The sequence below is a fragment of the Pristiophorus japonicus genome, chromosome 7, assembly GCF_044704955.1.
Source record: "Pristiophorus japonicus isolate sPriJap1 chromosome 7, sPriJap1.hap1, whole genome shotgun sequence".
In the NCBI taxonomy this organism is placed as follows: domain Eukaryota; kingdom Metazoa; phylum Chordata; class Chondrichthyes; family Pristiophoridae; genus Pristiophorus; species Pristiophorus japonicus.
The window spans coordinates 116,332,293-116,359,240 of NC_091983.1; the positions used below are offsets into that span (position 1 = coordinate 116,332,293).

The window sequence follows — 26,948 nt, forward strand, 5'->3', positions numbered from 1 at the left end:
ATTTAAAAACTTACCATTCTTCATCAGAAGGTCCAGATAAAAATCCTACCCTATTTTCTCCAAATAAAATATTTCTGGTTCATTCACAGGGCTTTAACTGTGCCTGCCCCTTCAATAATGCCGATGCCTTTAAAGCACAGAATTGTCCAGACTTCCTCCATTCTTCATGGTTGTAGCTAATACTGTGCCCCCAAGCATTCCACATGGCACCCCCTTTATTTTAATTAAGCCTGAGATCAAGTTCAGGCACTGAGCTCTGGCGGAATTAGGGCACAAATCAGCCCCAACAGGTTTCTCATGATAGCGGATTAACATAAACAGTTTTATATATTAGAATAAAAATTGTAAAGTTTACTTGTCTGTTAAATTTTTAACTTCACAGAAGAATATTCTGAAATGCTGTTTGAAAATCTTTTGTTAGAACATGTTTATTCTTTATTGCAAGCTGCAGCTCTAGAAAGAACTGGGCAACATTAAGCATCAGTTATAGCACAATTATGATTCTTAATGTATTCCAGAAGAAGTTTACGTATCCCAGATGAAATGAGGTCAGGATTTGCAGCAATATTTTCCAACAGATATCGACCTTCCGCTCTCCCCCTTTCTGAGCACATGGACCTCCTCCAGACCTTCAGTAACCAGCCATCTGAATAAAAGAGAATGTGTTAAAGTACTAAACATGGTTTATATAAATGAAGCAATGAAATGCAACCTTAAATACAAGATGAAAATTTTATTTTATCATAAATGAAAAATGTATATACTCTAGTACAATGTCATCTTAAGATATCAATTAATTTCAACCAGCGAGAAAGAAAACTATATTTTATAATGCCTTGTGTTCCAAAATATCAGCACACTGCTCTTTCATTTCTGGGACTTCATCAACTCTTTCCTCTCTGCTAATTGTATGCATTCTCTGCAAGTTAAGTTTCACCTCCACTCCTAGCGTAGTGAGCCCATAATGGAAAACATCTTCACAATTTAAGCTAATCTGGCAATAACAGAGAGGCTGCAATGATGGCTGGTGAGGGAATTGTGAAAAATCATACTGCTGCAGTAGTTGGTGTTCTTCTGAAATTGGGATTAAGGTACAGCAGGGTTGAAAATATTTGTAACAAATGCTGAATGCAGTCAACTGTTTTATAAAGGGGAAATGGTTAATGTCTCTGCAAATAAAGCGGACAGAAGAATTTCATATGAGCTAAGTATGAATGTTGCTAATGTAGTGCGATTTCAACCCAATAGAGAAATGTTTTACACTACATCCTGTTATGCTGTATTAATGTGGGTGCATTTGTAGATGATACTCAAGGAGGGGATACATTTTCATCTTTGGAGTTCTTGCTGAAGATAGAAATGTAATAGATGAAAATTAGTGCTGGCACATATCTGAATTTCCAATATGAACTTGAGGAATGCAAAGTTTTGTTCCAGGACAGCTCAAGGTGAAAATTTACCCCAATTACTCAAAGCACAAAAGTGATCCATTCTCAGCACTGACAATACCTCAATTTATTGAACACACACACACACACACACACACACATAAATACCTCCTAAGGATTAATTGAAAGCATTGACTGTACCCCTTCAGTAAATACTATTAAGTAGTAACATGAATTAAAAGGTGTTTTGAATTCTTTGTTGACAGATATCCTGAATGTGTTCAAAAGATATAGAGAGAACTGTATTGGGAATAAAACACAGTACTCAATGTACTTCCAGTGATTTTAAAACATTCGTTGATGTGCATCATCTATAAGAATGAATCCATTTCAAAACTTAGCTGTTCAGCTTTGGTTTTTGATAGTTTTTCGGATGTCATGAGTTTATACAAGAAGAAAGGCAATGATTGAGTACTGACAGCAGCAAGTTATTTAGTGTCTGTTTCCTTTCTTTGCTCCTATTCAAATGACCACTGAGGGGCACTGCAACACTGGAAGCAGTTTAAGGTTACTATTAATCCTTTGCTATTTAATATTTCAGCTACATAAATTCTACACCAACTTAGAGAATCTAAATTGCTATTCAAAATCTCGAAGAAAAAATATTTTTATTCACATTATCCTCCTATTTGTTATTGATTTACTTTGAGGGAAAATGTTACTGTAATTTGTAACTAGCAACTTACAAAATAAAAGACAAAAGGATGGAAATTAAGTCTTCTGCTGCCCTTCTTAGCGTCCTAGAGGGACGGCAATATCGGCAGAAAGCACAGCTTCCAGCGCCCCACCGGGACATTTGGTGCCGGTATCGATGGGGAGCATTACCGCCCGGAAGTGGCGAGCCGGTGTGCAACGCCCCTGCTTGTGACATGGCTCGATTTTTGGTTGCCGCCCAACCCTTAGCGCTCCGTAGCGCGCCCTGGTGTGAATGCCTGTGAAAGCAGGTGCTCCAAGTTGTAGCGGCCGTAGTAAGGTAAGTAATGTCAACCTGAGATAAGTGTGATTTCGTTTTTGTTTTTTTTTGAGATTTATGTTGTGGTGGTGGTGAGCTATATAATGGGAATGTTTTGGGGTTCTTTTAAGGTTTATTTTACCCCTGGGCCTCTGTTATGGCACTCCGAGGCTGGCTGTTTAGTTCATGATTTTCCCTTGCTGAGCCGGCCTAGCTCCCCAAAAGAGGTATGCAACGTCTCCCTTAGCGTCCCGCTCTAAACTCCGGGCTCAGCTGATGAATTTTGTGGCGGCAGTCGCAAATCATTTGCCGGCGCAAAGTTTACCTCTCTGACCAGGACAACGCTGCAACTGAGATGTTCATGTTAAATTGTTCATATAAAAAGAGTTTCTCGAATAAAAATTCTTCACTGAAATATTATCAAATTTTCAACTTAAATCATTGCTTCACAGTGATTGCACCGTGTAAAGGGGAGTTAATACTTCATAAATCCATCAGGTACCTCAACACAAATAGGAACAAACTGGTTAATACTCTTTGCTAATGCTTTTGAGGTGTCAGTTCTTCTGACTTTTCTTAAAACTATTATTTTCGAGCCAACAATTTATAATATACAATTTTTAAACACAACAATAGAATGTTGAATAACTTGGACCATCCAAGCATAGAATGTGTTATATCAGATCAAAATAAGTAACAAAAAGAATTACAAATAGTAATTACAAATTCAACAACAAATTAAAAGATAACAATGATGTTCCATTTTAGAAGTGCACAAAGGAAGAACCAAGTCTACATTGCAGGCCTTCAGAAAACAAAGCAAGATTATTGTGTAACTGCTCAGTCAGATTTCAGCAATTTCTCAAGACTCCCAACAACTTTTAATTTTATGAATCTATTCTGATGAATTGGATGAATTACAGTGTGTTTTACAGTCTGCAGCAGAGATTTACTGGCATTTAGTCACATATGCAAAGATTAGGGCTGGTGTTTTAAGCAATTATTGGTAGTATATTTGGGATGTTAGATCTTGTAGCTATATTTAGCCAAAGCCAATTAACTAAAGAAAATAACTGATCAGTTTTAATCAGATCATCTATTAATATTTTTCTGAAATGTAATGGCAAATGTGTTTTAACACATAATTTGTTGCAATATATGCTAATTTATATTACTTGTGTTTGTGCAAAATGTATTCACAAAAAGTTTAGTAAAGGTTAACACAATCAATCTTGCTTTGAGCACAGTAAAAAGGTGTATAGCTGCCCACCTGTCATCTTGTTTCCTTTGTATAAAATATCAAGCGCAAGCAGGGTCCAATTCTCCTCTTTACTCAGGTCAGGAATAGATGGTGCCTTATCATTGGCTAATAGCATTCGCTGAGGAAGATATGCTTGGAAGATATTGGTTTGATTAAAGTTTGTGTGAAAATGAGTGGCAGCAATAAACTCCACTGCACTGCCCCAGCTGACACCAAACTGTGCTTCAGGAGCTGAAATGTAACGTAATCTATCAAAGAAAAAAAAAACTCAGTAAACATACAACATCAAATTTAAACTGCAATTGCTCTCGGTTTCATGCGATCGAGTACTTTTTAGAAAAGGTAAGGGCTAGGTGGAACAGTAGGTTAGAAATATTGAACTTCAGAAAAACTTTAGGAATGATTAAGGTCTACAAGTGGAGGAGGAGAGCACAAAATATCATTAAATGCCGAGGACTGCTATACAGGGGTGGTTTCACAAACTCCTGCTTCGAGCAGGGAGTTACGTTCACAGGGAGATAGTTAGAGAGGACTACAACTTGTAGTCCTGATGCTCTGACCTGCAGTCCTTGTGAGAATGACTGCCTGTAGGGATTGCAGGATCAACCAAACAATACCTTATGTAGCAAATTCCACTGTCTCACTATCGAAAACATCTAAAACATCGAGAATTTTGGCTGGTTCCCAGGGTACAAGCTTACGGCATGTTGCTAATGTGGAACAATCCCATGCACACATAGGAATCCTACTCCTTTATATGGTTGGAAATGGTCCTTAGATACTTCTATGAAGCGTATAAATCCTACCTCTATGACCAAGCTTTTGGTCACTTGCGCTAATTTCTACTTATGTGGCTCGGTGTCAAATTTTTAGTGCTTTGGGATGTTTCACTACGTTAAAGGCGCTATGTAAATACAAATTATTGTTGTCTCTATCCTATATAACATACGGGCCTCCATGAGTGCAGACGGCAGAAAGTCCAAATGGGTCCTGGGAATGAAGTCTTATAATGTCGACGACAGAACATAAGAACATAAGAATTAGGAACAGGAGTAGGCCATCTAGCCCCTCGAGCCTGCTCCGCCATTCAACAAGATCATGGCTGATCTGGCCGTGGACTCAGCTCCACTTACCTGCCCGCTCCCCATAACCCTTAATTCCCTTCTTGGTTAAAAATCTATCTATCTGTGACTTGAATACATTCAATGAGCTAGCCTCAACTGCTTCCTTGGGCAGAGAATTCCACAGATTCACAACCCTCTGGGAGAAGAAATTCCTTCTCAACTCGGTTTTAAATGTGCTCCCCCGTATTTTGAGGCTGTGCTCCCTAGTTCTAGTATCTCCGACCAGTGGAAACAACCTCTCTGCCTCTATCCTGTCTATCCCCTTCATTATTTTAAATGTTTCTATAAGATCACCCCTCATCCTTCTGAACTCCAACGAGTAAAGACCCAGTCTACTCAATCTATCATCATAAGGTAACCCCCTCATCTCCGGAATCAGCCTAGTGAATCATCTCTGTACGCCCTCCAAAGCTAGTATATCCTTCCTTAAGAAAGGTGACCAAAACTGCTCGCAGTACTCCAGGTGCGGCCTCACCAATACCCTATAAAGTTGCAGCAGGACCTCCCTGCTTTTGTACTCCATCCCTCTCGCAATGAAGGCCAACATTCCATTCGCCTTCCTGATTACCTGCTGCACCTGCAAACTAACTTTTTGGGATTCATGCACAAGGACCCCCAGGTCCCTCTGCACCGCAGCATGTTGTAATTTCTCCCCATTCAAATAATATTCCCTTTTACTGTTTTTTTTTCCAAGGTGGATGACTTCACATTTTCCGACATTGTATTCCATCTGCCAAACCTTAGCCTATCTAAATCTCTTTGTAGCCTCTCTCTGTCCTCTACACAACCCGCTTTCCCACTAATCTTTGTGTCATCTGCAAATTTTGTTACACTACACTCTGTCCCCTCTTCCAGATCATCTATGTATATAGTAAACAGTTGTGGTCCCAGCACCGATCCCTGTGTCACACCACTAACCACCGATTTCCAACTCGAAAAGGACCCATTTATCACGACTCTCTGCTTTCTGTTAGCCAGCCAATTCTCTATCCATGCTAATACATTTCCTCTGACTCCGCGTACCTTTATCTTCTACAGTAACCTTTTGTGTGGCACCTTATCGAATGCCTTTTGGAAATCTAAATACACCACATCCATCGGTACATCTCTATCCACCATGCTCGTTATATCCTCAAAGAATTCCATTAAATTAGTTAAACATGATTTCCCCTTCATGAATCCATGTTGCGTCTGCTTGATTACATAGAAACATAGAAACATAGAAAATAGGTGCAGGAGTAGGCCATTCGGCCCTTCTAGCCTGCACCGCCATTCAATGAGTTCATGGCTGAACATTCAACTTCAGTACCCCATTCCTGCTTTCTCGCCATACCCCTTGATCCCCCTAGCAGTAAGGACCTCATCTAACTCCTTTTTGAATATATTTAGTGAATTGGCCTCAACAACTTTCTGTGGTAGAGAATTCCACAGGTTCACCACTCTCTGGGTGAAGAAGTTCCTCCGCATCTCGGTCCTAAATGGCTTACCCCTTATCCTTAGACTGTGACCTCTGGTTCTGGACTTCCCCAACATTGGGAACATTCTTCCTGCATCTAACCTGTCTAACCCCGTCAGAATTTTATATGTTTCTATGAGGTCCCCTCTCATTCTTCTGAACTCCAGTGAATACAAGCCCAGTTGATCCAGTCTTTCTTGATAGGTCAGTCCTGCCATCCCGGGAATCAGTCTGGTGAACCTTCGCTGCACTCCCTCAATAGCAAGAATGTCCTTCCTCAGGTTAGGAGACCAAAACTGTACACAATACTCCAGGTGTGGCCTCACCAATGCCCTGTACAACTGTAGCAACACCTCCCTGCCCCTGTACTCAAATCCCCTTGCTATGAAGGCCAACATGCCATTTGCTTTCTTAACCGCCTGCTGCACCTGCATGCCAACCTTCAATGACTGATGTACCATGACACCCAGGTCTCTTTGCACCTCCCCTTTTCCTAATCTGTCACCATTCAGATAATAGTCTGTCTCTCTGTTTTTACCACCAAAGTGGATAACCTCACATTTATCCACATTATACTTCATCTGCCATGCATTTGCCCACTCACCTAACCTATCCAAGTCGCTCTGCAGCCTCACAGCATCCTCCTCGCAGCTCACACTGCCACCCAACTTAGTGTCATCCGCAAATTTGGAGATACTACATTTAATCCCCTCATCTAAATCATTAATGTACAGTGTAAACAGCTGGGGCCCCAGCACAGAACCTTGCGGTACCCCACTAGTCACTGCCTGCCATTCTGAAAAGTACCCATTTACTCCTACTCTTTGCTTCCTGTCTGACAACCAGTTCTCAATCCATGTCAGTACACTACCCCCAATCCCATGTGCACTATTCCTATCTAGATGTCCCGCTATTTCTTCCTTAATGATAGCTTCAAGCATTTTCCCCACTACAGATGTTAAACTAACCGGCCTATAGTTACCTGCCTTTTGTCTGCCTCCTTTTTTAAACAGAGGCGTTACATTAGCTGCTTTCCAATCCGCTGGTACCTCCCCAGAGTCCAGAGAATTTTGGTAGATTATAACGAATGCATCTGCTATAACTTCCACCATCTCTTTTAATACCCTGGGATGCATATCATCAGGACCAGGGGACTTGTCTACCTGGAGTCCCATTAGCCTGTCCAGCACTACCCCACTAGTGATAATGATTATCTCAAGGTCCTCCCTTCCCACATTCCTGTGACCAGCAATTTTTGGCATGGTTTTTGTGTCTTCCACTGTGAAGACCGAAGCAAAATAATTGTTTAAGGTCTCAGCCATTTCCACATTTCCCATTATTAAATCCCCCTTCTCATCTTCTAAGGGACCAACATTTATTTTAGTCACTCTTTTCCGTTTTATATATCGGTAAAAGCTTTTATTATCTGTTTTTATGTTTTGCGTAAGTTTACTGTTGTAATCTATCTTTCCTTTCTTTATTGCTTTCTTAGTCATTCTTTGCTGTCGTTTAAAATTTTCCCAATCTGCTAGTTTCCCACTAACCTTGGCCACCTTATACGCATTGGTTTTTAATTTGATACTCTCCTTTATTTCCTTGGTTATCCACGGCTGGTTATCCCTTCTCTTACCGCCCTTCTTTTTCACTGGAATATATTTTTGTTGAGCACTATGAAAGAGCTCCTTAAAAGTCCTCCACTGTTCCTCAATTGTGCCACCGTTTAGTCTATGTTTCCAGTCTACGTTAGTCAACTCTGCCCTCATCCCACTGTAGTTCCTTTTATTTAAGCATAGTACGCTCGTTTGAGACACTACTTCCTCACCCTCAATCTGTATTACAAATTCAACTATACTGTGATCACTCATTCCGAGCGGATCTTTTCCTAGAAGTAGTAGAAGGAAGCAGTATGAAGGCAGATCCTTACAATCCCAGCATGTGACATTATAGAATAAGGCCAACTCAAAATTGTGTATCAAATGTACTGCATCCCACACAAATTCTGCTGTGCAGCTGACAGATAAATGCTGGATGGTTACAGCCAGAAGGGAACAAATCTGAACATATTCTGGTCAGGCTCCACATTCTGCTCCTGAACAGTGAGTGGGAACACACAATTCACGGCCTCCTCAAACAGGCACCCACAATTGCTTCTGATGCCACACCATGCACAAGAGTCTCTTGTTGCACACAGGCCGGTACAGTGCATTCATCTGCTGCAGTGAAGCACAACACTCACCACAACAATAACTTGTATTTATATACCGCCTTTAATGTAGTAAAACGTTCCAAGGCTTCGCAGGATCGTTGTCAAACAAAATTTGACACCGAGCCACATAAGGAGACATTAGGACAGATGATCATAAGCTTGATCAAACATGTAAATTTTAAGGAGCATCTTAAAGGAGGAGAGAGAGAGATAGTGAGGTGGCAAGGTTTAGGGAGGAAATTCCAGAGATTAGGGCCTAGGCACTGAAGACACAGCTGGCAATGCTGGAGCGATTAAAATCGGGGATGCTCAAGAGGGCAGAATTGGAGGAGTGCAGAGATCTCAGATGGTTGTAGGGCTGGAGGAAGTGGTGAGGCCATGGGGGATTTGAAAACAAGAATGAGGACTTAAGAATTGAGGAGTTGCTTAACAGGGAGCCAATGTCGGACAGCGAGCACAGGGGTGATGGTAAACAAGACTTTGTGCGAGTTAGGATACAGTAATGTACTGGTATAGCACTGGTAGGAGATAAGACAATTTACTTGGAGCTGATGGAAAGCCACTCCGTTTATAGGATGAAGGAAGTAGAATCAGGAAGACAAATTGGGAGAAATAATTAAAGATAAACAAAAAAACCTCTCAGAAAATTTTGTAAGTGCAGCTTCGATTGATGCTACATGTGCTATCCACATATGATGCCAAATATTATCCTCTTCTGGTGAGATGTTGGGTGACAGCGTGTTTTGGGAAATATCCTTTGTATTTTTCAGCAACTGTTAAATAAAAAAAATCACTTTGTAAATAAATGCCAAGGGCCATCAATTTAAGCAGTTCAATCTTGCTTATCATAAGTTATGATGAATGTGAGAACTACACAAAGCTGATAGAGAGTGCTTGTCAAAGCAATAATATAGTCAACTCTACCTCAAATATTGTGCAACATCCTCAGTTCAGCATGGGCAATGATAAGAAAGATCTTGCCTTGCTGCTTGTCTCAAAGGCAAGAAAATTGGGCTTTGTGACACGATACATGGGGTGGGGTGAGGGGGCGGAAGAGCGTTGCTTGCATCTCATGTGGTCACAGAAAATTGGTGATGAGACATTGTAATGAGGCAGGTGTGCAGCCAGCCTGTTTGAGGGGGCTGTAAATTGTGTCCCACTGACATCAATTAAAGGCAGCCTGAACCTCTTAACAAGTGGCTGCAGGCACCAGGAAAGGCTTTAAACTGGCAGACATGGTTTCAAGAGCAGCAGATAGGGCATTCAAGTTCTCCGACGTAGCTTTGGAGACACTGGTTCAGGAAATCACAGAAGGAGGGTGGTGCTGTTCCCACTGGGGGCCAATAGCCTTCCAGACAACACCTCCGAAGATAGAGAGAAGAATTGGCTGAAGAAGTGTGTGGGAGGGGCTTAGTTCCCAGGGCATGGCTGCAAAGACAAAAAAAGATCAATGTCTTCGCCAGGATTGTTAAGGTAAAAATCCACAGAATGGCGAACAACGGATCAGATGAAAAGTACAATGCGGGAAGGCATTATATCACCTGTGGAATTTAGCGACTGGGCAAGTCCCATCGTCCCAATCATGAAGCCTGATGGATCTGTACGAATCTGTGGGGACTACAAATCTACCATAAACAGAGTCTCCCTACAGGACCAATACCCGCTGCCCAGAGCGGAGGACTTATTTGCCACATTGGCTGGAGGTAAACATTTCTCAAAACTAGACCTCACATCTGCGTATATGACGCAAAAATTGACCGAGGAATCCAAGCTACTCACCACCATCAACACACATCGAGGCCTTTTCATGTACAATCGATGCCCATTCGGCATCAGGTCGGCAGCTGCCATATTCCAGCGCAACATGGAGAGTCTGCTCAAGTCCATCCCGGGGACGGTTGTATTTCAAGATGACATACTTATCACGGGCAGGGACACCAACTCCCATCTCCGTAATTTTGAGGAAGTACTAAAGCGGTTCGATCAGGTAGGCCTACGAGTCAAGAAATCCAAGTGCCTGTTTCTCGCACCCGAGGTTGAATTTTTGGGCAGAAGGATTGCCGCTGATGGAATTCGCCCAACAGAGTCCAAAACAGAAGCAATTCGCCTGGCACCCAGGCCCCGGAATGTCTCAGAACTGCACGCCTTTCTCGGGCTACTCAATTACTTTGGGAACTTTATGCAGAGCTTAATCACGCTGCTGGAGCCTCTCCACGTGCTACTCAGGAAGGGGTGCGATTGGTTTTGGGGGGACGCCCAGGAACGCGCCTTCAATAAGGCATGCAACCTTCTGTGTTCCAACAGTGTTTTGACTTTCTTTGATCCAGGTAAAAAGCTAGTTCTCACATGCGATTCGTCAGCGTATGGGGTCGAGTGCATTTTACAACATGTCAATACTGCGGGTAAATTACAACCCATAGCTTATGCCTCCAGGTCACTTTCGCGGGCGGAGCGCGGGTACGGAAAGGTAGAGAAGGAGGCGCTCGCGTGCGTGTACGGTGTCAAAAAGATGCACCAATACCTTTTCGGGGCCAAGTTCGCATTAGAAACGGACCACAAGCCCCTCACGTCCCTCCTATCCGAGAGCAAGGCAATAAACGACAACGCCTCGGCGCGAATTCAATGGTGGGTACTCATGCTGGTGTCCTACGACTATACCATAAGGCACAGACCAGGCACAGACAACTGTGCCGACGCGCTCAGCAGGCTACCCCTGGCGACCACGGAAGGGTCTGACGAAAAGGACTGTGAGATAGTCATGGCAATGAATGCCTTTGAGTCCACAGGTTCGCCCATGACGGCTCGCCAAATCAGAGCCTGGACGGCCAGCGACCCCACGTTATCCTGAGTAAAAAGATGTGTCCTAACCGGTGACTGGGAAGAGGCTCGCGATGCCTGCCCCAAGGAATTAAAACCCTTTCACAGGCGCATGCATGAGCTATCACTACAAGCAGACTGCCTAATGTGGGGCAGCCGAGTAGTCATGCCTCTGTGAGGCAGAGAGTTATTTGTCCGGGAGCTCCACCGCGAGCACCCGGGGATCGTTCTCATGAAGGCCATAGCCAGATCCCACGTCTGGTGGCCTGGTATTGACGCGGACTTGGAGCTCTGCGTCCGAAGGTGCACCATTTGTGCCCAACTCAGCAATGCCCCCAGGGAGGCTCCACTGAGCCCCTGGCCTACCAAATCGTGGTCACGGGTGCACGTAGACTATGCGGGCCCATTCATGGGCAAAAGGTTTCTCATAGTTGTAGATGCATTTTCAAAGTGGATTGAATGCACCATTTTAAACTCGAGCACAACCTCCACCACTGTGGAGAGCCTCGCAACCATGTTTGCAATGCACGGAATCCCTGACATATTGGTCAGTGACAATGGTCCGTGCTTCACCAGCACAGAATTCCAAGACTTTATAATTGACCACGGCATAAATCACGTCAAGCTGGCACCGTTCAAGCCGGCCTCCAACGGCCAGGCAGAGAGAACAGTGCAAATCATTAAACAAGGCATGCTTAAAATCGAAGGTCCCACGCTGCAGGGTCGCCTGTCGCGACTGCTGCTGGCATACAGGTCTCGTCCGCACTCATTGACTGGGAACCCCTCCCGGGCAACTGTTGATGAAAAGGACTTTAAAAACAAGGCTCTCATTAATCCTCCCAGACATGCATGAAATTGTTGAGGCAAAGCGCCGTAAGCTGATTGAGTACCATGACAGAAATTCGAGGGGGAGATGGAATGAGATAGGGGACAAAGTGTTTGTACTAAACTATGGCAGGGGTCCCAAATGGCTTGCAGGGACAGTAACGGGCAAGGAAGGAAACAGGCTACTGTTAGTACAAATGGACAATGGCCAAACCTGCCGCAGGCATAGACCAAGTAAAAAGCAGATTTACCAACAACACTGTGGAACCAGAGGCAGACTACAATGTGGAACTCGCACCACACCTGGTGGACAGACAAAGGGAACAACCTGAGGAAAGGGCAATCCCAACAGACAGCCCAGGCGAGTCAACAACAATCACACCAATCAAAACAGACATTCCAGGCGAGATACCAGCAACCACACCCAAAGAAAAACAGACACCAAGGCAAACAACTGAACCACAACTCAGACGCTCCACGCGAGAGCGTAGACCACCTGAGAGACTGAACCTATAAAGACAATAAGACCTTGGGGGAGGGTGATGTCATGTATCTTACATTATTATATATAACTGTATCCTAACATGCTATACATGACTGTAATAAAATATGACCTGTAACCACCAGCATATCTTACCACCAGGGGTGCACTTGCAAGAGACAGGTATATAAGGACAGGTCTCAGGCAAGTGCAGCATTCCAGAGCTGTGAAATAAAGGTGTAGGTCCAGAGTGACCTTGACTTCACTACATGCCTCGTGTGAATCTGTACTGAGGGGCTGAGGGGACAGGACTTTACAAGGGAGGGGGGGGGGAAGAGAGAGAAAGAGAGGGGGAGGGGAAGAGATGGGGTGGGGGAAGAGAGAGAAAGAGATGGGGTGGGGGAAGAGAGAGAAAGAGATGGGGGGAAGAGAGAGAGAGAGAGAGAGAGAGAGAGAGAGAGAGAGAGAGAGAGAGAGAGATTGGAGCAGAGAGAGAGAGAGAGAGAGAGAATGGGGCAGAGAGAGAGAGAGTGGGGAAGAGAGAGTGAGAGAGAGAGACTGGAGCAAAGAGAGAGAGCGAGCAACCGGGGCAGAATGAGAGAGAACAAGCAACCGGGGCAGAGAGAGAGAGAGAGAGAGAGAGAGAGAGACTGGGGCAGAGAGAGAGAGAGAGAGACTTGGGCAGAGAGAGAGAGAGAGAGAGAGAGAATGGGACAGAGAGAGAGAGAGAGAGAGAGAGAGAGGGGAAAGGAGTTCAGGAACTCGGAGGGGGGGGGGGGGAGGGTGCGGTAAAGAGTACAGAGAGCACAGCGGATCACGTTCTTCCAACCCCAACCCCTTTACACCCGCACCACGTTCTACATCTCCTGTCCTACATCTGGTTGATTTCTCAGAAAGCTCAGTGCGTGTGTGGCAAGTGACATCATTGGACTGGATGAAATCTGGAAGTCACGACACTGTTACTATTCACTTCATACCCAATAAACCTGTTAACAATCCGTGACCCACACACAATGCCCCATCTATGGTGGGGTAGGGGGTGGAAGGTCAGGAACTTGTTGGGGGGAGAAGGTCATGAATCTGTGGGGGGAGGAACTAGGGCTGGGGGAGAAGGTCAGGAAGCCGGATAGGGAGGGAGAAGATCTGGAACTTAGGCATGGGGAGAATGTCATGAAGCCGGATAGGGAGGTAGAATGTCAGAAACTCAGGCATGGGGAGAAGGAGAGGAACTTAGGTCTGGGGAGGAGGTCAGGAACTTGGGATGGGGGGATGGAGGTCAAGAATTTATGATGGGAGGAAGGAGGAGATCAGGTATTTGGGTGGAGGAGGAGGTCAGGAACTTGGGATGGAGGAGGGGAGAAGGTCAGGAACTTGGGGGGTGGGGGCCAGGAACTTGGGATGGGAGGGGGGGGAAGAGAAGGGTCAGGAACTTGGATCGGGGGAGGAGGTCAAGAATTTGGGATTGGGGAAGGAGGTCAGGAAATTGGGATGTTGGGAGGAGGTCATGAACTTGGGATGGGCAGGGAGGGAGGTGGTCAGAAACTTGGGCAAGGGGAGCATGTCAGAAACCTGGGATGAGGGGGAGGAGGTCAGGAACTTGAGCAGTAAGGAGTGGTGGCAGGAACTTCTTTGGGGGGGGGGGTGGGTGAAGGTCTTAACCCATGAGAGTGAACCCCACCTGTTCCAAATGAGCTCTGTTCGGTCAGGACTCGGCAGTCAGAATGGCTCGAATGACACTTTGCGAAGAAAAGGGGACCAATCAGCAATCAGGACTTGTCATCAAGGGGGCCCAATCAGAACTTTAGATGTTGCAAATGAATGTGTCCTATTGGAATCCTCACTTCTCCATACCTCACATCTTCCACACAACATATGAACTATTCTACCATGACAGGTACAGACGAACACATGCCCTTCTTTCTTGCAGGACAAGGTTGCACACAAGATAAGGGAGGAGGTGACAGTTACAAGAGGCCAAGTCCACCAACAGATCCTGTTGTGTATGCAATAACTGTTAGACTGAGTACTGTTTAACTCCAAGAGGTATGACATAAAAACATAGAAAATAAGTGCAGGAGTAGGCCATTTGGCCCTTCGAGCCTGCAACACTATTCAATAAGATCATGGCTGATCATTCACCTCAGTACCCCTTTCCTGCTTTCTCTCCATATCCCTTGATCCCTTTAGCCGTAAGGGCCATATTTAACTCCCTCTTGAATATATCCAATGAACTGGCATCAACAACTCTCTGCGGTCGGGAATTCCACAGATTAATAACTCTCTGAGTGAAGAAGTTTCTCCTCATCTCAGTCCTAAATGGCTTACCTCTTATCCTTACACTGTGTCCCCTGGTTCTGGACTTCCCCAATATCGGGAACATTCTTCCCGCATCTAACCTGTCCAGTCCCGTCAGAATCTTATACGTTTCTATGAGATCCCCTCTCATCCTTCTAAACTCCAGTGAATACAGACCCAGTCGATCAAGTCTCTCCTCATAGGTCAGTCCTGCCATTCCGGGAATCAGTCTGGTGAACCTTCGCTGCACTCCCTCAATAGCAAGAATGTCCTTCCTCAGATTAGGAGACCAAAACTGAACACAATATTCCAGGTGAGGCCTCACCAAGGCTCTGTACAAGACCGCCCTGCTCCTATACTCAAATCCCCTAGCTATGAAGGCCAACATACAATTTGCCTTCTTCACTGCCTGCTGTTCCTGCATGCCAACTTTCAATGACTGATGTACCATGACACCCAGGTTTCGTTGCACCTCCCCTTTTCCAAATCTGCTGCCATTCAGATAATATTCTGCCTTCCTGTTTTTGCCACCAAAGTGGATAACCTCACACTTATCCACATTATACTGCATCTGCCATGCATTTGCCCATTCACCTAACCTATCCAAGTCACTCTGCAGCCTCTTAGCGTCCTCCTCACAGCTCACACCGCCACCCAGCTTAGTGTCATCTGCAAACTTGGAAATATTACGCTCAATTCCTTCATCTAAATCGTTAATGTATATTGTAAATAGCTGGGGTCCCAGCACTGAGCCCTGCGGCACCCCACTAGTCATTGCCCGCCATTCTGAAAAGGACCCGTTTATCCCGACTCTCTGCTTCCTCTCTACCAACCAGTTCTCTATCCAGGTCAGTACATTACCCCCAATACCATGTGCTTTAATTTTGCACACCAATCTCTTGTGTGGGACCTTGTCAAAAGCCTTTTGAAAGTCCAACTACACCACATCCACTGGTTCTCCCTTGTCCACTCTACTAGTTACATCCTCAAAAAATTCTAGAAGATTTGTCAAGCATGGTTTCCCTTTTATAAATCCATGCTGACTTGGACCGATCCTGTCACTGCTTTCCAAATGCGCTGCTATTTCATCTTTAATAATTGATTCCAACATTTTCCCCACTACTGATGTCAGGCTAACCGGTCTATAATTACCCGTTTTCTTTCTCCCTCCTTTTTTAAACAGTGGTGTTACATTAGCTACCCTTCAGTCCATCGGAACTGATCCAGAGTCGATAGACTGTTCGAAAATTATCACCAATGCATCCACTATTTCTAGGGCCACTTCCTTAAGTACTCTGGGATGCAGACCATCAGGCCCTGGGGATTTATCGGCCTTCAATCCCATCAATTTCCCTAACACAATTTCATGCCTAATAAGGATTTCCTTCAGTTCCTCCTTCTCACTAGACCTTTGGTCCCCTAGTATTTCCAGGTGATTATTTGTATCTTCCTTCGTGAAGATAGAACCAAAGTATTTGTTCAACTGGTCTGCCATTTCTTTGTTCCCCATTATAAATTCACCTGAATCTGTCTTCACTAATCTTTTCCTCTTCACATATCTATAGAAGCTTTTGCAGTCATTTTTTATGTTCCCAGCAAGCTTCCTCTCATACTCTATTTTCCCCCTCCTAATTAGACCCTTTGTCCTCCTCTGCTGAATTCTAAATTTCTCCCAGTCCTCAGGTTTGCTGCTTTTTCTGACCAATTTATATGCCTCTTCCTTGGATTTAACACTATCCCTAATTTCCCTTGTTAGCGACTGTTGAGCCACCTTCCCCGTTTTATTTTTACTCCAGACAGGGATGTACAATTGTTGAAGTTCATCCATGTGATCTTTAAATGTTTGCCATTGCCTATCCACCGTCAACCCTTTAAGTATCACTCGCCAGTCTATTCTAGCCAATTCACGTCTCATACCATTCCTTAAGTTCAGGACCCTAGTCTCTGAATTAACTGTGTCACTCTCCATCTTAATAAAGAATTTTACCATATTATGGTCACTCTTCTCCAAGGGGTCTCGCACAACAAGATTGCTAATTAGTCCTTTCTCATTACACAACACCCAGTCTAGGATGGCCTGCCCTCTAGTTGGTTTCTCAACATATTGGTCTGGAAAACCATCCCTAATACACTCCAGGAAATCCTCCTCCACCGTATTGCTACTAGTTTGGTTTGCCCAATCTATATGTAGATTAAAGTCGCACATGATAACTGCTGTAAATTTATTGCACGCATCCCTAATTTATTGTTTGATGCTGTCCCCAACCTCACTACTACTGTTTGGTGGTCTGTACACAACTCCCACTAGCATTTTCTGCCCTTTGGTATTCCGCAGCTCCACCTATACAGATTCCACATCATCAAAGCTAATGTCCTTCCTTACTATTCCGTTAATTTCCTCTTTAACCAGCAATGCTACCCCACCTTCTTTTCCTTTCTGTCTATCCTTCCTGAATGTTGAGTTCCCAGCCTTGGTCACCCTGCAGCCATGTCTTCGTGATGCCAATTATATCATATTCATTAATTGCTGCCTGTTTAGTTAATTCGTTCACCTTATTACGAATACTCCTCGCAATGAGGCACAGAGCCTTCAGGCTTGTCTTTTTAAACACACTTTGCCCCTGGCTCTGCTTTATTAAGGCCCAAAGTGACTAATATACAAAATGGCTGGCCTTTTATATTTGGGCTGCACACACGTGCGTGCAGCCCAATGGCCTCCAAAAGTGACGCCATCTAGTGGATAGTGATCCCAAAATTACATACATGACAATACCCCCCTCTGAGATATTAACACAGTCGTTTACAAATTGAGATGTTCCGGTGTTTTACGCTCCCGGGTTGACCGTCTCAGTTCAACTCCAGCCTTGGGTGAGTGTTCAGAGTTTGTTGTGACTGGTGGCTGGGTGGCTGACCTGGTGGGAGTGACAGTGGCCAAGTCAGGGATTGAAATTCCATTTTCATTGAACATGACAGTGATTGAAAGTCGCGATTCACTGATGACCACTGAGTCCTCTGATGACTGGGGGTAGGTTGGTTGGTCGGGAATTATCTCTTCCGCCGATTGTTCCGGTTCATCTGTGTGCCGCAGCTTTGTCTGATCCATATGTTTCCTGCATGTTTGCCCATTTTTGAGCTTGACAATACTCTGTTGCCCTCCTTGGCCATGACAGTACCATTGATCCTGACCATAATTCAGAACATATACAGGATCATTTACAGAAATATCGCGTGACACAGCTGCGCAACCGTGGTACCCTTGCTGACTTTGTCTTCTCTATTCAACATGATTATTCAAGTCAGGGTGTACAAGAGATAGCTTGGTCTTAAGACCTCTCTTCACCATTAGTTCAGCAGGTGAGACCCCGCCCGGTAAGCGTGTATGGTCTTGTCCTGTAACTCAGCAGTATGCATGACAGGCGGGGCTGCAGTGACCCTTGGGTTACTCGCTTCATACTCTGCTTTTTGATTTGGACAGCGCGTTCTGCTTACCCATTGAATGCAGGTTTGAATGGTTTGAATGTTTGATACCATTGAGTTTCATGAACTCTTAACTCCTGACTGGTGAAACACGATCCATTGTCGCTAACAATGATATCAGGCAGACCATACGTCGCGAACATGACACTGAGACTCTCAATGGTAGCTGTGGATGTGCTGGATGACATGATTATACACTCTATCCACGTCGAATATGCATCCACCACAACTAAAAACATCTTCCCCAGGAAGGGACCTGCAAAGTCTATGTGGATGCTGGACCATGGTTTGGACGGCCACGACTCCAGACTCAGCGGTGATTTCGCTGGTGCTTTGCTGAACTGCATGCAAGTGTTGCACTGATGCACACATGATTCCAACTCAGAGTCAATTCCTGGCCGCCATACATGAGACCTGGCGATGATTTTCATCATTACGATGCCGGGATATGTGCTATGTAGCTCATGTACAAATTTCTCTCCCTTTCTTGGGCATAACAACACGATTGCCCCACAGTATACAATCTGACTGAATAGACAGTTTGTCTTTTCGACAAATGTAAGGTTTGGTTTCTTCGCACATTTGCTTGGGTATGGCAGACCAATCACCTTTAAGGAGGCAACTCTTCACCACCGATAAAATCGGGTCGTGGCTGATCCAAGTCTTAACTTGTTGAGCCGTGACAGGGGTTCCTTCACTCTCAAAAGCATCCATAACTAACAATAGGTCTGCCGGTTATGGCATTTCCACCTCCGGTGTGGGCAACGGCAGACGGCTCAAAGCATCAGCACAATTCTCAGTGCCAGGTCTATGGTGAACGACATAAATCATAAGCGGTTAATATAAGTGCCCACCTCTGGATGCGGGATGAAGTATTGGTATTGATACCTTTGTTTTCAGAGAACAGTGAAATGAACGGCTTGTGATCTGTCTCCAGTTCAAACCGAAGACCAAACAGGTTCTGATGCATCTTTTTAACCCCATACACACAGGCTAGTGCTTCTTTCTCTACCATGCTGTAGGTTCTTTCCGCTTTAAACAAACTTTTTGAAGCATACGCGACTGGTTGAAGTTTACCCGACTCATTAGCTTGTTGGAGTACGAAACCAATTCCATATGACGAAGCATCACAGGCCAATAGTAAACGTTTACATGGGTCATAATGTACCAGCAGCTTGTTAGAGCAAAGCAGATTAATGGCTTTCTCTAAAGCTCTGTCTTGAGACGCACCCCACACCCAGTTGTCGCCTTTTCTTAGCAGCGTGTGTAGTGGTTCCAATAAGGTGCTCAATTTAGGTAGGAAGTTACCGTAGTAGTTGAGTAGACCCAGGAACGAACGCAGCTCCGTCACATTCTACGGCTTGGGTTCTTGATGGCCTTGGTTTTCATGTCCATGGGCCTGATGCCATCAGCAGCAATTTTCCTCCCCAGGAATTCAACCTCTGGTGTCATGAAGACGCACTTCGAGCATTTCAGTCTGAGTCCCACTTTGTCCAGCCGATGTAGAACCTCTCCCAGGTTGTTCAGATGTTCCTTGAAGTCACAACCTGTAGTCAGGATATCATCTTGTAACACGATGGTTCTAGGAATGGACTTCAGTAGACTCTCCGTGTTCCTCTGAAATATTGCTGCAGCCGAGCGAATTCCAAAAGGGCACCTGTGATAAATAAATAGTCCTTTATGCGTGTTAATGCATGCAAGTCTCTTTGATGTCTCGACCAGTTCCTGTGTCATATAGGCCGATGTCAAGTCTCCCCGGCTAGCATTGCAAACAAGTCATCAGCCTTCGGTAACAGGTACTGATCCTGTTTTGAAACCCTATTGATCATAGCCTTGTAGTCTCCACAAATTCTGACTGTGCCATCACTTTTCAGCACAGATATAATGGGGTTGGCCCATTCATTAAATTCAACCGGTGATATGAGCCCTTCACACTGGAGTCTATCCAGTTCGATTTCGACCTTCTCCCTCATCATGTACGGCACTGCCTGAGCTTTATGATGGACGGGTCCTGCATCCGAGTCCACGTGGATCTGCACCCTGGCTCCCATGAAGTTGCCAATGCCTGGTTCGAACAGCGAGAGGAACTTGCTCAGTACTTGGGCACATGTATCTTCCTCCAACAACAATGCCTTGATGTCATTCCAGGCACATCTGATTTTTTCAAGACAGTTCCTGCCGAACAGGCAGTCGGGAGCAGCGTCGAGGAGATCCGTTGGTGAGGCCTATAAAAGGCACAGCAGGGAGTCCGGGGCCCAGCGTCGGCAGTAGTCGGGAGCAGCGTCGAGGAGGTCCGTTGGTGAGGCCTATAAAAGGCACAGCAGGGAGTCTGGGGCCCAGCATCGGTGGCAGTCGGGAGCAGCGTCGAGGAGGTCCGTTGGTGAGGCCTATAAAAGGCACAGCAGGGAGTCTGGGGCCCACCGTCGGTGGCAGTCAGGAGCAGCGTCGAGGAGGTCCGTTGGTGAGGCCGATAAAAGGCGAGCCAGTGCAGCTACAGGGAGAAGGTAAAAAAGAAGTAGAAAGAAACAGAAAGGTGACATCACAGCCAAGGGGGTAAGTGATTGGCTGGTGATTGGTAAGTAGTTTTTCTTTTTTCTTTTCTATAACAGTGAGTAAACTTTAGCATTGTTGTTGCTTATCTAAGGGTTAAGTCATGGCAGGACAGCTCGGTCACGTGTTATGCTCCTCCTGTACCATGTGGGAACTCAGGGACGACACCAGTGTTCCTGACGGCTACGTGTGCGGGAAGTGTATCCACCTCCAGTTCCTGACGGACCGTGTTGCGGAGTTGGAGCTGAGGGTGGATTCACTCTGGAGCATTCACGATGCTGAGAATGACGTGAGTAGCACGTGTAGCGAGTTGGCCGTACCGCAGGGAAAGGGTCCACAGCCAGATAGGGAATGGAAGACCAGCAGGAAGAGCAGTGCAAGGAAGGTAGTGCAGGGGTCCCCTGCAAAATAGATACACTGCTTTGGGTACTGTTGGGGGGGGTGACTCGTCAGAGGAGGGCAGCAGCAGCCAAGTTCATGGCACCGTGGCTGGCTCTGTTGCACAGGAGGGCAGGAAAAAGAGTGGGACAGCGATAGTGATAGGGGATTCAATTGTAAGGGGAATAGATAGGCGTTTCTGCGGCCGCAACCGAGACTCCAGGATGGTATGTTGCCTCCCTGGTGCAAGGGTCAAGGATGTCTCCGAGCGAGTGCAGGACATTCTGAAAAGGGAGGGAGAACAGCCAGTTGTTGTGGTGCACATAGGTACCAACAACATAGGTAAAAAAAGGGATGAGGTCCTACGAAACGAATTTAAGGAGCTAGGAGCTAAATTAAAAAGTAGGACCTCAAAAGTAGTAATCTCGGGATTGCTACCAGTGCCACGTGCTAGTCAGAGTAGGAATCGCAGGATAGCGCAGATGAATACGTGGCTTGAGCAGTGGTGCAGCAGGGATGGATTCAAATTCCTGGAGCATTGGAACCGGTTCTGGGGGAGGTGGGGCCAGTACAAACCGGATGGTCTGCACCTGGGCAGGACTGGAACCAATGTCCCAGGGGAAGTGTTTGCTAGTGCTGTTGGGGAGGAGTTAAACTAATATGGCAGGGGGATGGGAACCAATGCAGGGAGACAGAGGGAAACAAAAAGGAGACAAAAGCAAAAGACAGAAAGGAGATGAGGAAAAGTGAAGGGCAGAGAAACCCAAGGCAAAGAACAAAAAGGGCCACTGTACAGCAAAATTCTAAAAGGACAAAGGATGTTAAAAAAACAAGCCTGAAGGCTTCGTGTCTTAATGCAAGGAGTATCTGTAATAAGGTGGATGAATTAACTGTGCAAATAGATGTTAACAAATATGATGTGATTGGGATTACAGAGACGTGGCTCCAGGATGATCAGTGCTGGGAACTCAACATCCAGGGGTATTCAACATTCAGGAAGGATAGAATAAAAGGAAGAGGAGGTGGGGTAGCATTGCTAGTTAAGGAGGAGATTAATGCAATAGTTAGGAAGGACATTAGCTTGGATGATGTGGAATCTATATGGGTAGAGCTGCAGAACACCAAAGGGCAAAAAGCGTTAGTGGGAGTTGTGTACAGACCTCCAAACAGTAGTGGTGATGTTGGGGAGGGCATCAAACAGGAAATTAGAGGTGCATGCAATAAAGGTGCAGCAGTTATAATGGGTGACTTTAATATGCACATAGATTGGGCTAACCAAACTGGAAGCAATACGGTGGAGGAGGATTTCCTGGAGTGCATAAGGGATGGTTTTCTAGACCAATATGTCGAGGAACCAACTAGGGGGGAGGCCATCTTAGACTGGGTATTGTGTAATGAGAAAGGATTAATTAGCAATCTCGTTGTGTGAGGCCCCTTGGGGAAGAGTGACCATAATATGGTGAAATTCTGCATTAGGATGGAGAATGAAACAATTAATTCAGAGACCATGGTCCAGAACTTAAAGAAGGCTAACTTTGAAGGTATGAGGCGTGAATTGGCTAGGATAAATTGGCGAATGATACTTAAGGGGTTGACTGTGGATGGGCAATGGCAGACATTTAGAGACCGCATGGATGAACTACAACAATTGTATATTCCTGTCTGGCGTAAAAATAAAAAAGGGAAGGTGGCTCAACCGTGGCTATCAAGGGAAATCAGGGATAGTATTAAAGCCAAGGAAGTGGCATACAAATTGGCCAGAAATAGCAGCGAACCTGGGGACTGGGAGAAATTTAGAACTCAGCAGAGGAGGACAAAGGGTTTGATTAGGGCAGGGAAAATGGAGTGCGAGAAGAAGCTTGCAGGGAACATTAAGACGGATTGCAAAATTTTCTATAGATATGTAAAGAGAAAAAGGTTAGTAAAGACAAACGTAGGTCCCCTGCAGTCAGAATCAGGGGAAGTCATAACGGGGAACAAAGAAATGGCGGACCAATTGAACAAGTACTTTGGTTCGGTATTCACTAAGGAGGACACAAACAACCTTCCGGATATAAAAGGGGTCAGAGGGTCGAGTAAGGAGGAGGAACTGAGGGAAATCCTTATTAGTCGGGAAATTGTGTTGGGGAAATTGATGGGATTGAAGGCCGATAAATCCCCAGGGCCTGATGGACTGCATCCCAGAGTACTTAAGGAGGTGGCCTTGGAAATAGTGGATGCATTGACAGTCATTTTCCAACATTCCATTGACTCTGGATCAGTTCCTATGGAGTGGAGGGTAGCCAATGTAACCCCACTTTTTAAAAAAGGAGGGAGAGAGAAAACAGGGAATTATAGACCGGTCAGCCTGACATCGGTAGTGGGTAAAATGATGGAATCAATTATTAAGGATGTCATAGCAGTGCATTTGGAAAGAGGTGACATGATAGGTCCAAGTCAGCATGGATTTGTGAAAGGGAAATCATGCTTGACAAATCTTCTGGAATATTTTGAGGCTGTTTCCAGTAGAGTGGACAAGGGAGAACCAGTTGATGTGGTATATTTGGACTTTCAGAAGGCTTTTGACAAGGTCCCACACAAGAGATAATGTGAAAAGTTAAAGCACATGGGATTGGGGGTAGTGTGCTGACATGGATTGAGAACTGGTTGTCAGACAGGAAGCAAAGAGTAGGAGTAAATGTGGACTTTTCAGAATGGCAGGCAGTGACTAGTGGGGTACCGCAAGGATCTTTGCTGGGGCCCCAGCTGTTTACACTGTACATTAATGATTTAGACGAGGGGATTAAATGTAGTATCTCCAAATTTGCGGATGACACTAAGTTGGGCGGCAGTGTGAGCTGCGAGGAGGATGCTATGAGGCTGCAGAGCGACTTGGATAGGTTAGGTGAGTGGGCAAATGCATGGCAGATGAAGTATAATGTGGATAAATGTGAGGTTATCCACTTTGGTGATAAAAACAGAGAGGCAGACTATTATCTGAATGGTGACAGATTAGGAAAAGGGGAGGTGCAACGAGATCTGGGTGTCATGGTACATCAGTCATTGAAGGTTGGCATGCAGGTACAGCAGGCGGTTAAGAAAGCAAATGGCATGTTGGCCTTCATAGCGAGGGGATTTGAATACAGGGGCAGGGAGGTGTTGCTACAGTTGTACAGGGCATTGGTGAGGCCACACCTGGAGTATTGTGTATAGTTTTGGTCTCCTAACCTAAGGAAGGACATTCTTGCTATTGAGGGAGTGCAGCGAAGGTTCACCAGACTGATTCCTGGGATGGCGGGACTGACCTATCAAGAAAGACTGGATCAACTGGGTTTGTATTCACTGGAGTTCAGAAGAATGAGAGGGGACCTCATAGAAACGTTTAAAATTCTGACGGGGTTAGACAGGTTAGATGCAGGAAGAATGTTCCCAATGTTGGGGAAGTCCAGAACCAGGGGACACAGTCTAAGGATAAGGGGTAAGCCATTTAGGACCGAGATGAGGAGAAACTTCTTCACCCAGAGAGTGGTGAACCTGTGGAATTCTCTACCACAGGAAGTTGTTGAGGCCAATTCACTAAATATATTCAAAAAGGAGTTAGATGAAGTCCTTACTACTAGGGGGATCAAGGGGTATGGCGAGAAAGCAGCAATGGGGTACTGAAGTTGCATGTTCAGCCATGAACTCATTGAATGGCGGTGCAGGCTAGAAGGGCTGAATGGCCTACTCCTGCACCTATTTTCTATGTTTCTATGTTTTTATGAACAGCGCTGGTGCATTGCCTGGGACAATCCATAGCGGTAACTCGTGAACCGCACCATCATACGACACTTTAATTGTTGCACTGTTAATCACCGTTATGAGTTCTTTGGTGTCTGTGCACAACTTGGCATTGACTGGACACAGCCTGGGCCTCACAGCCTTAGTATCCCACAGCTTGTCGAATTCCATCTGGCTCATTATCGATTGACTCACCCCCGTGTCCAGTTCCATCGATACTGACATCCCATTTAATTTCACGTTGATCATTATCGGCTTGCTCTTAGTTAGAATCAAATACAGTCCATACACTTCCTCCTCTGGTATCTCAGATTGCATATCCGGATCAGCGCTAGTCTGACCATCATCCTTCATGTGGTGTGTCGCAGCACGCTTGCTCATCTGCGGACACTTGCGCTGGAGATGCCCCACTCTCAGACAGCCTTTGCAACTATATTGCTTAAATCGGCACTGCTGGTGCCAGTGATTTCTCCTACAATGCCAACACGGAGAAATCGGATGCATTCCTGCTGATGGACTTTGGGCAGCCACAGGTTTCGCGTATGCAGTTGGGTAGGCCCTGCCAAGTGCCACTCTGCTGAACGCTGAATCAATCATATTTACAATACTTCCCGAGTTTTGATTTTTCACTGATATCTGCTTTAGACTTCTATCTGTCGTCATGCGTGACTGAGCAATTGTGATGGCCCTGTTCAAGTCCAATGTCTCCACCGCCAGTAGTTTACGCAGGATCACCTTGTAGTTGATGCCAATTACAAAGAAGTCCTGCAGCATGTCTGCCAACACAGCCCCGAACTTACACTGTCCTGCTAGACGCCTCAGGTCGGCAACGAATTCCGCCGCATTCTGGCCCTCTGAGCGAACGTGCGTGTAAAAGATGATGATGCCTTCATCTGGCTTAAGTTGGTCCTGTACCAGTGTACACAATTCTTCATACGTCTTCTCTATTGGACTCACAGGCAGGAGTAGATTCTTTATCAGACCATAATTTTTGGACCGCAAACCGTGAGGAACACCGCCCAGCGCCGATCTGCGTCGCCGACCTCCTCCATTTTGTTGGCCACGAGGAATTGGCTCAAACAGCTCACAAATCTTCCCAATCTTCTCCCACAAATCACTCCAACAATCCAATTGTGCTCATTTTTGCATGCATAGGTTCGTTTGTTGCCTCATCGCCAAATGTTGCGTATGTAATAACTGTTAGACTGAGTACTGTTTAACTCCAAGGAGGTATGTCCTTGGCTCTGCTTTATTCAGGCCCAAAGTGACTAATATACAAAATGGTTGGCCTTTTATACTTGGACTGCACACACGTGCATGCAGCCCAATGGCCTCCAACAGTGACGCCATCTAGTGGCTAGTGATACCAAACTTACATACATGATACATCCTTTTCAAGAACAACAACCTTGATATCATGAGCAGGGTCGAGTCATTGCCATAGCGAATGGCAATGCTGGAGGAGACATCCCACGGGATTCCTTTACACCGTACCCTCTTTCACCTTCTCATTTCTATCTCCCTCTGCACATTATGCATGACAAACTACAGCTGCTTTCAGCAGTCTTTCATCTCTCTCCCTAGACATAAAAATCTAACCCTTGTCCCCCTCTTTCATTTCAGATACAGAAAATGTTGAGATCCCTGTGATACCTGAGGAAGAGGAGGACAGCCTTCCAGAAGACACACAGTCACTCAATCTGACCCTAGCATGCAGCAGCTCAAAGGTCAGCACCAAGCATACTTTAGTCGGCAGGCTGGAGAAGTGGTCTTCACATGCTGAATCACTGCGCATAAGTGTGTAGGAGCTAGGACAGGGGGATAGGAAGGCACAGGAGCCATCTTGCCTGAGGGTGAGATCATAGAAACAGAGGAACAGGAGTAGGCCATTCAGCCCCTTGAGCCTCTTCTGCCATTCC

General features: G+C 45.4%; 1 protein-coding gene across 1 annotated transcript in view; it reads right to left on the reverse strand.

The window, feature by feature from the left end:
• Window positions 1-473: 473 nt before the first annotated feature.
• Window positions 474-26,948, reverse strand: part of leg1.1 (liver-enriched gene 1, tandem duplicate 1) — a 40,118-nt gene continuing 13,643 nt past the window's right edge. The window contains exons 4-6 of the mRNA XM_070884209.1: window positions 9,084-9,220; window positions 3,671-3,909; window positions 474-646 (exon numbers count right to left, since the gene is read on the reverse strand). Coding sequence (XP_070740310.1) covers window positions 474-646; window positions 3,671-3,909; window positions 9,084-9,220 — 549 coding nt within the window. The remainder of the gene's footprint in view (window positions 647-3,670; window positions 3,910-9,083; window positions 9,221-26,948) is intronic.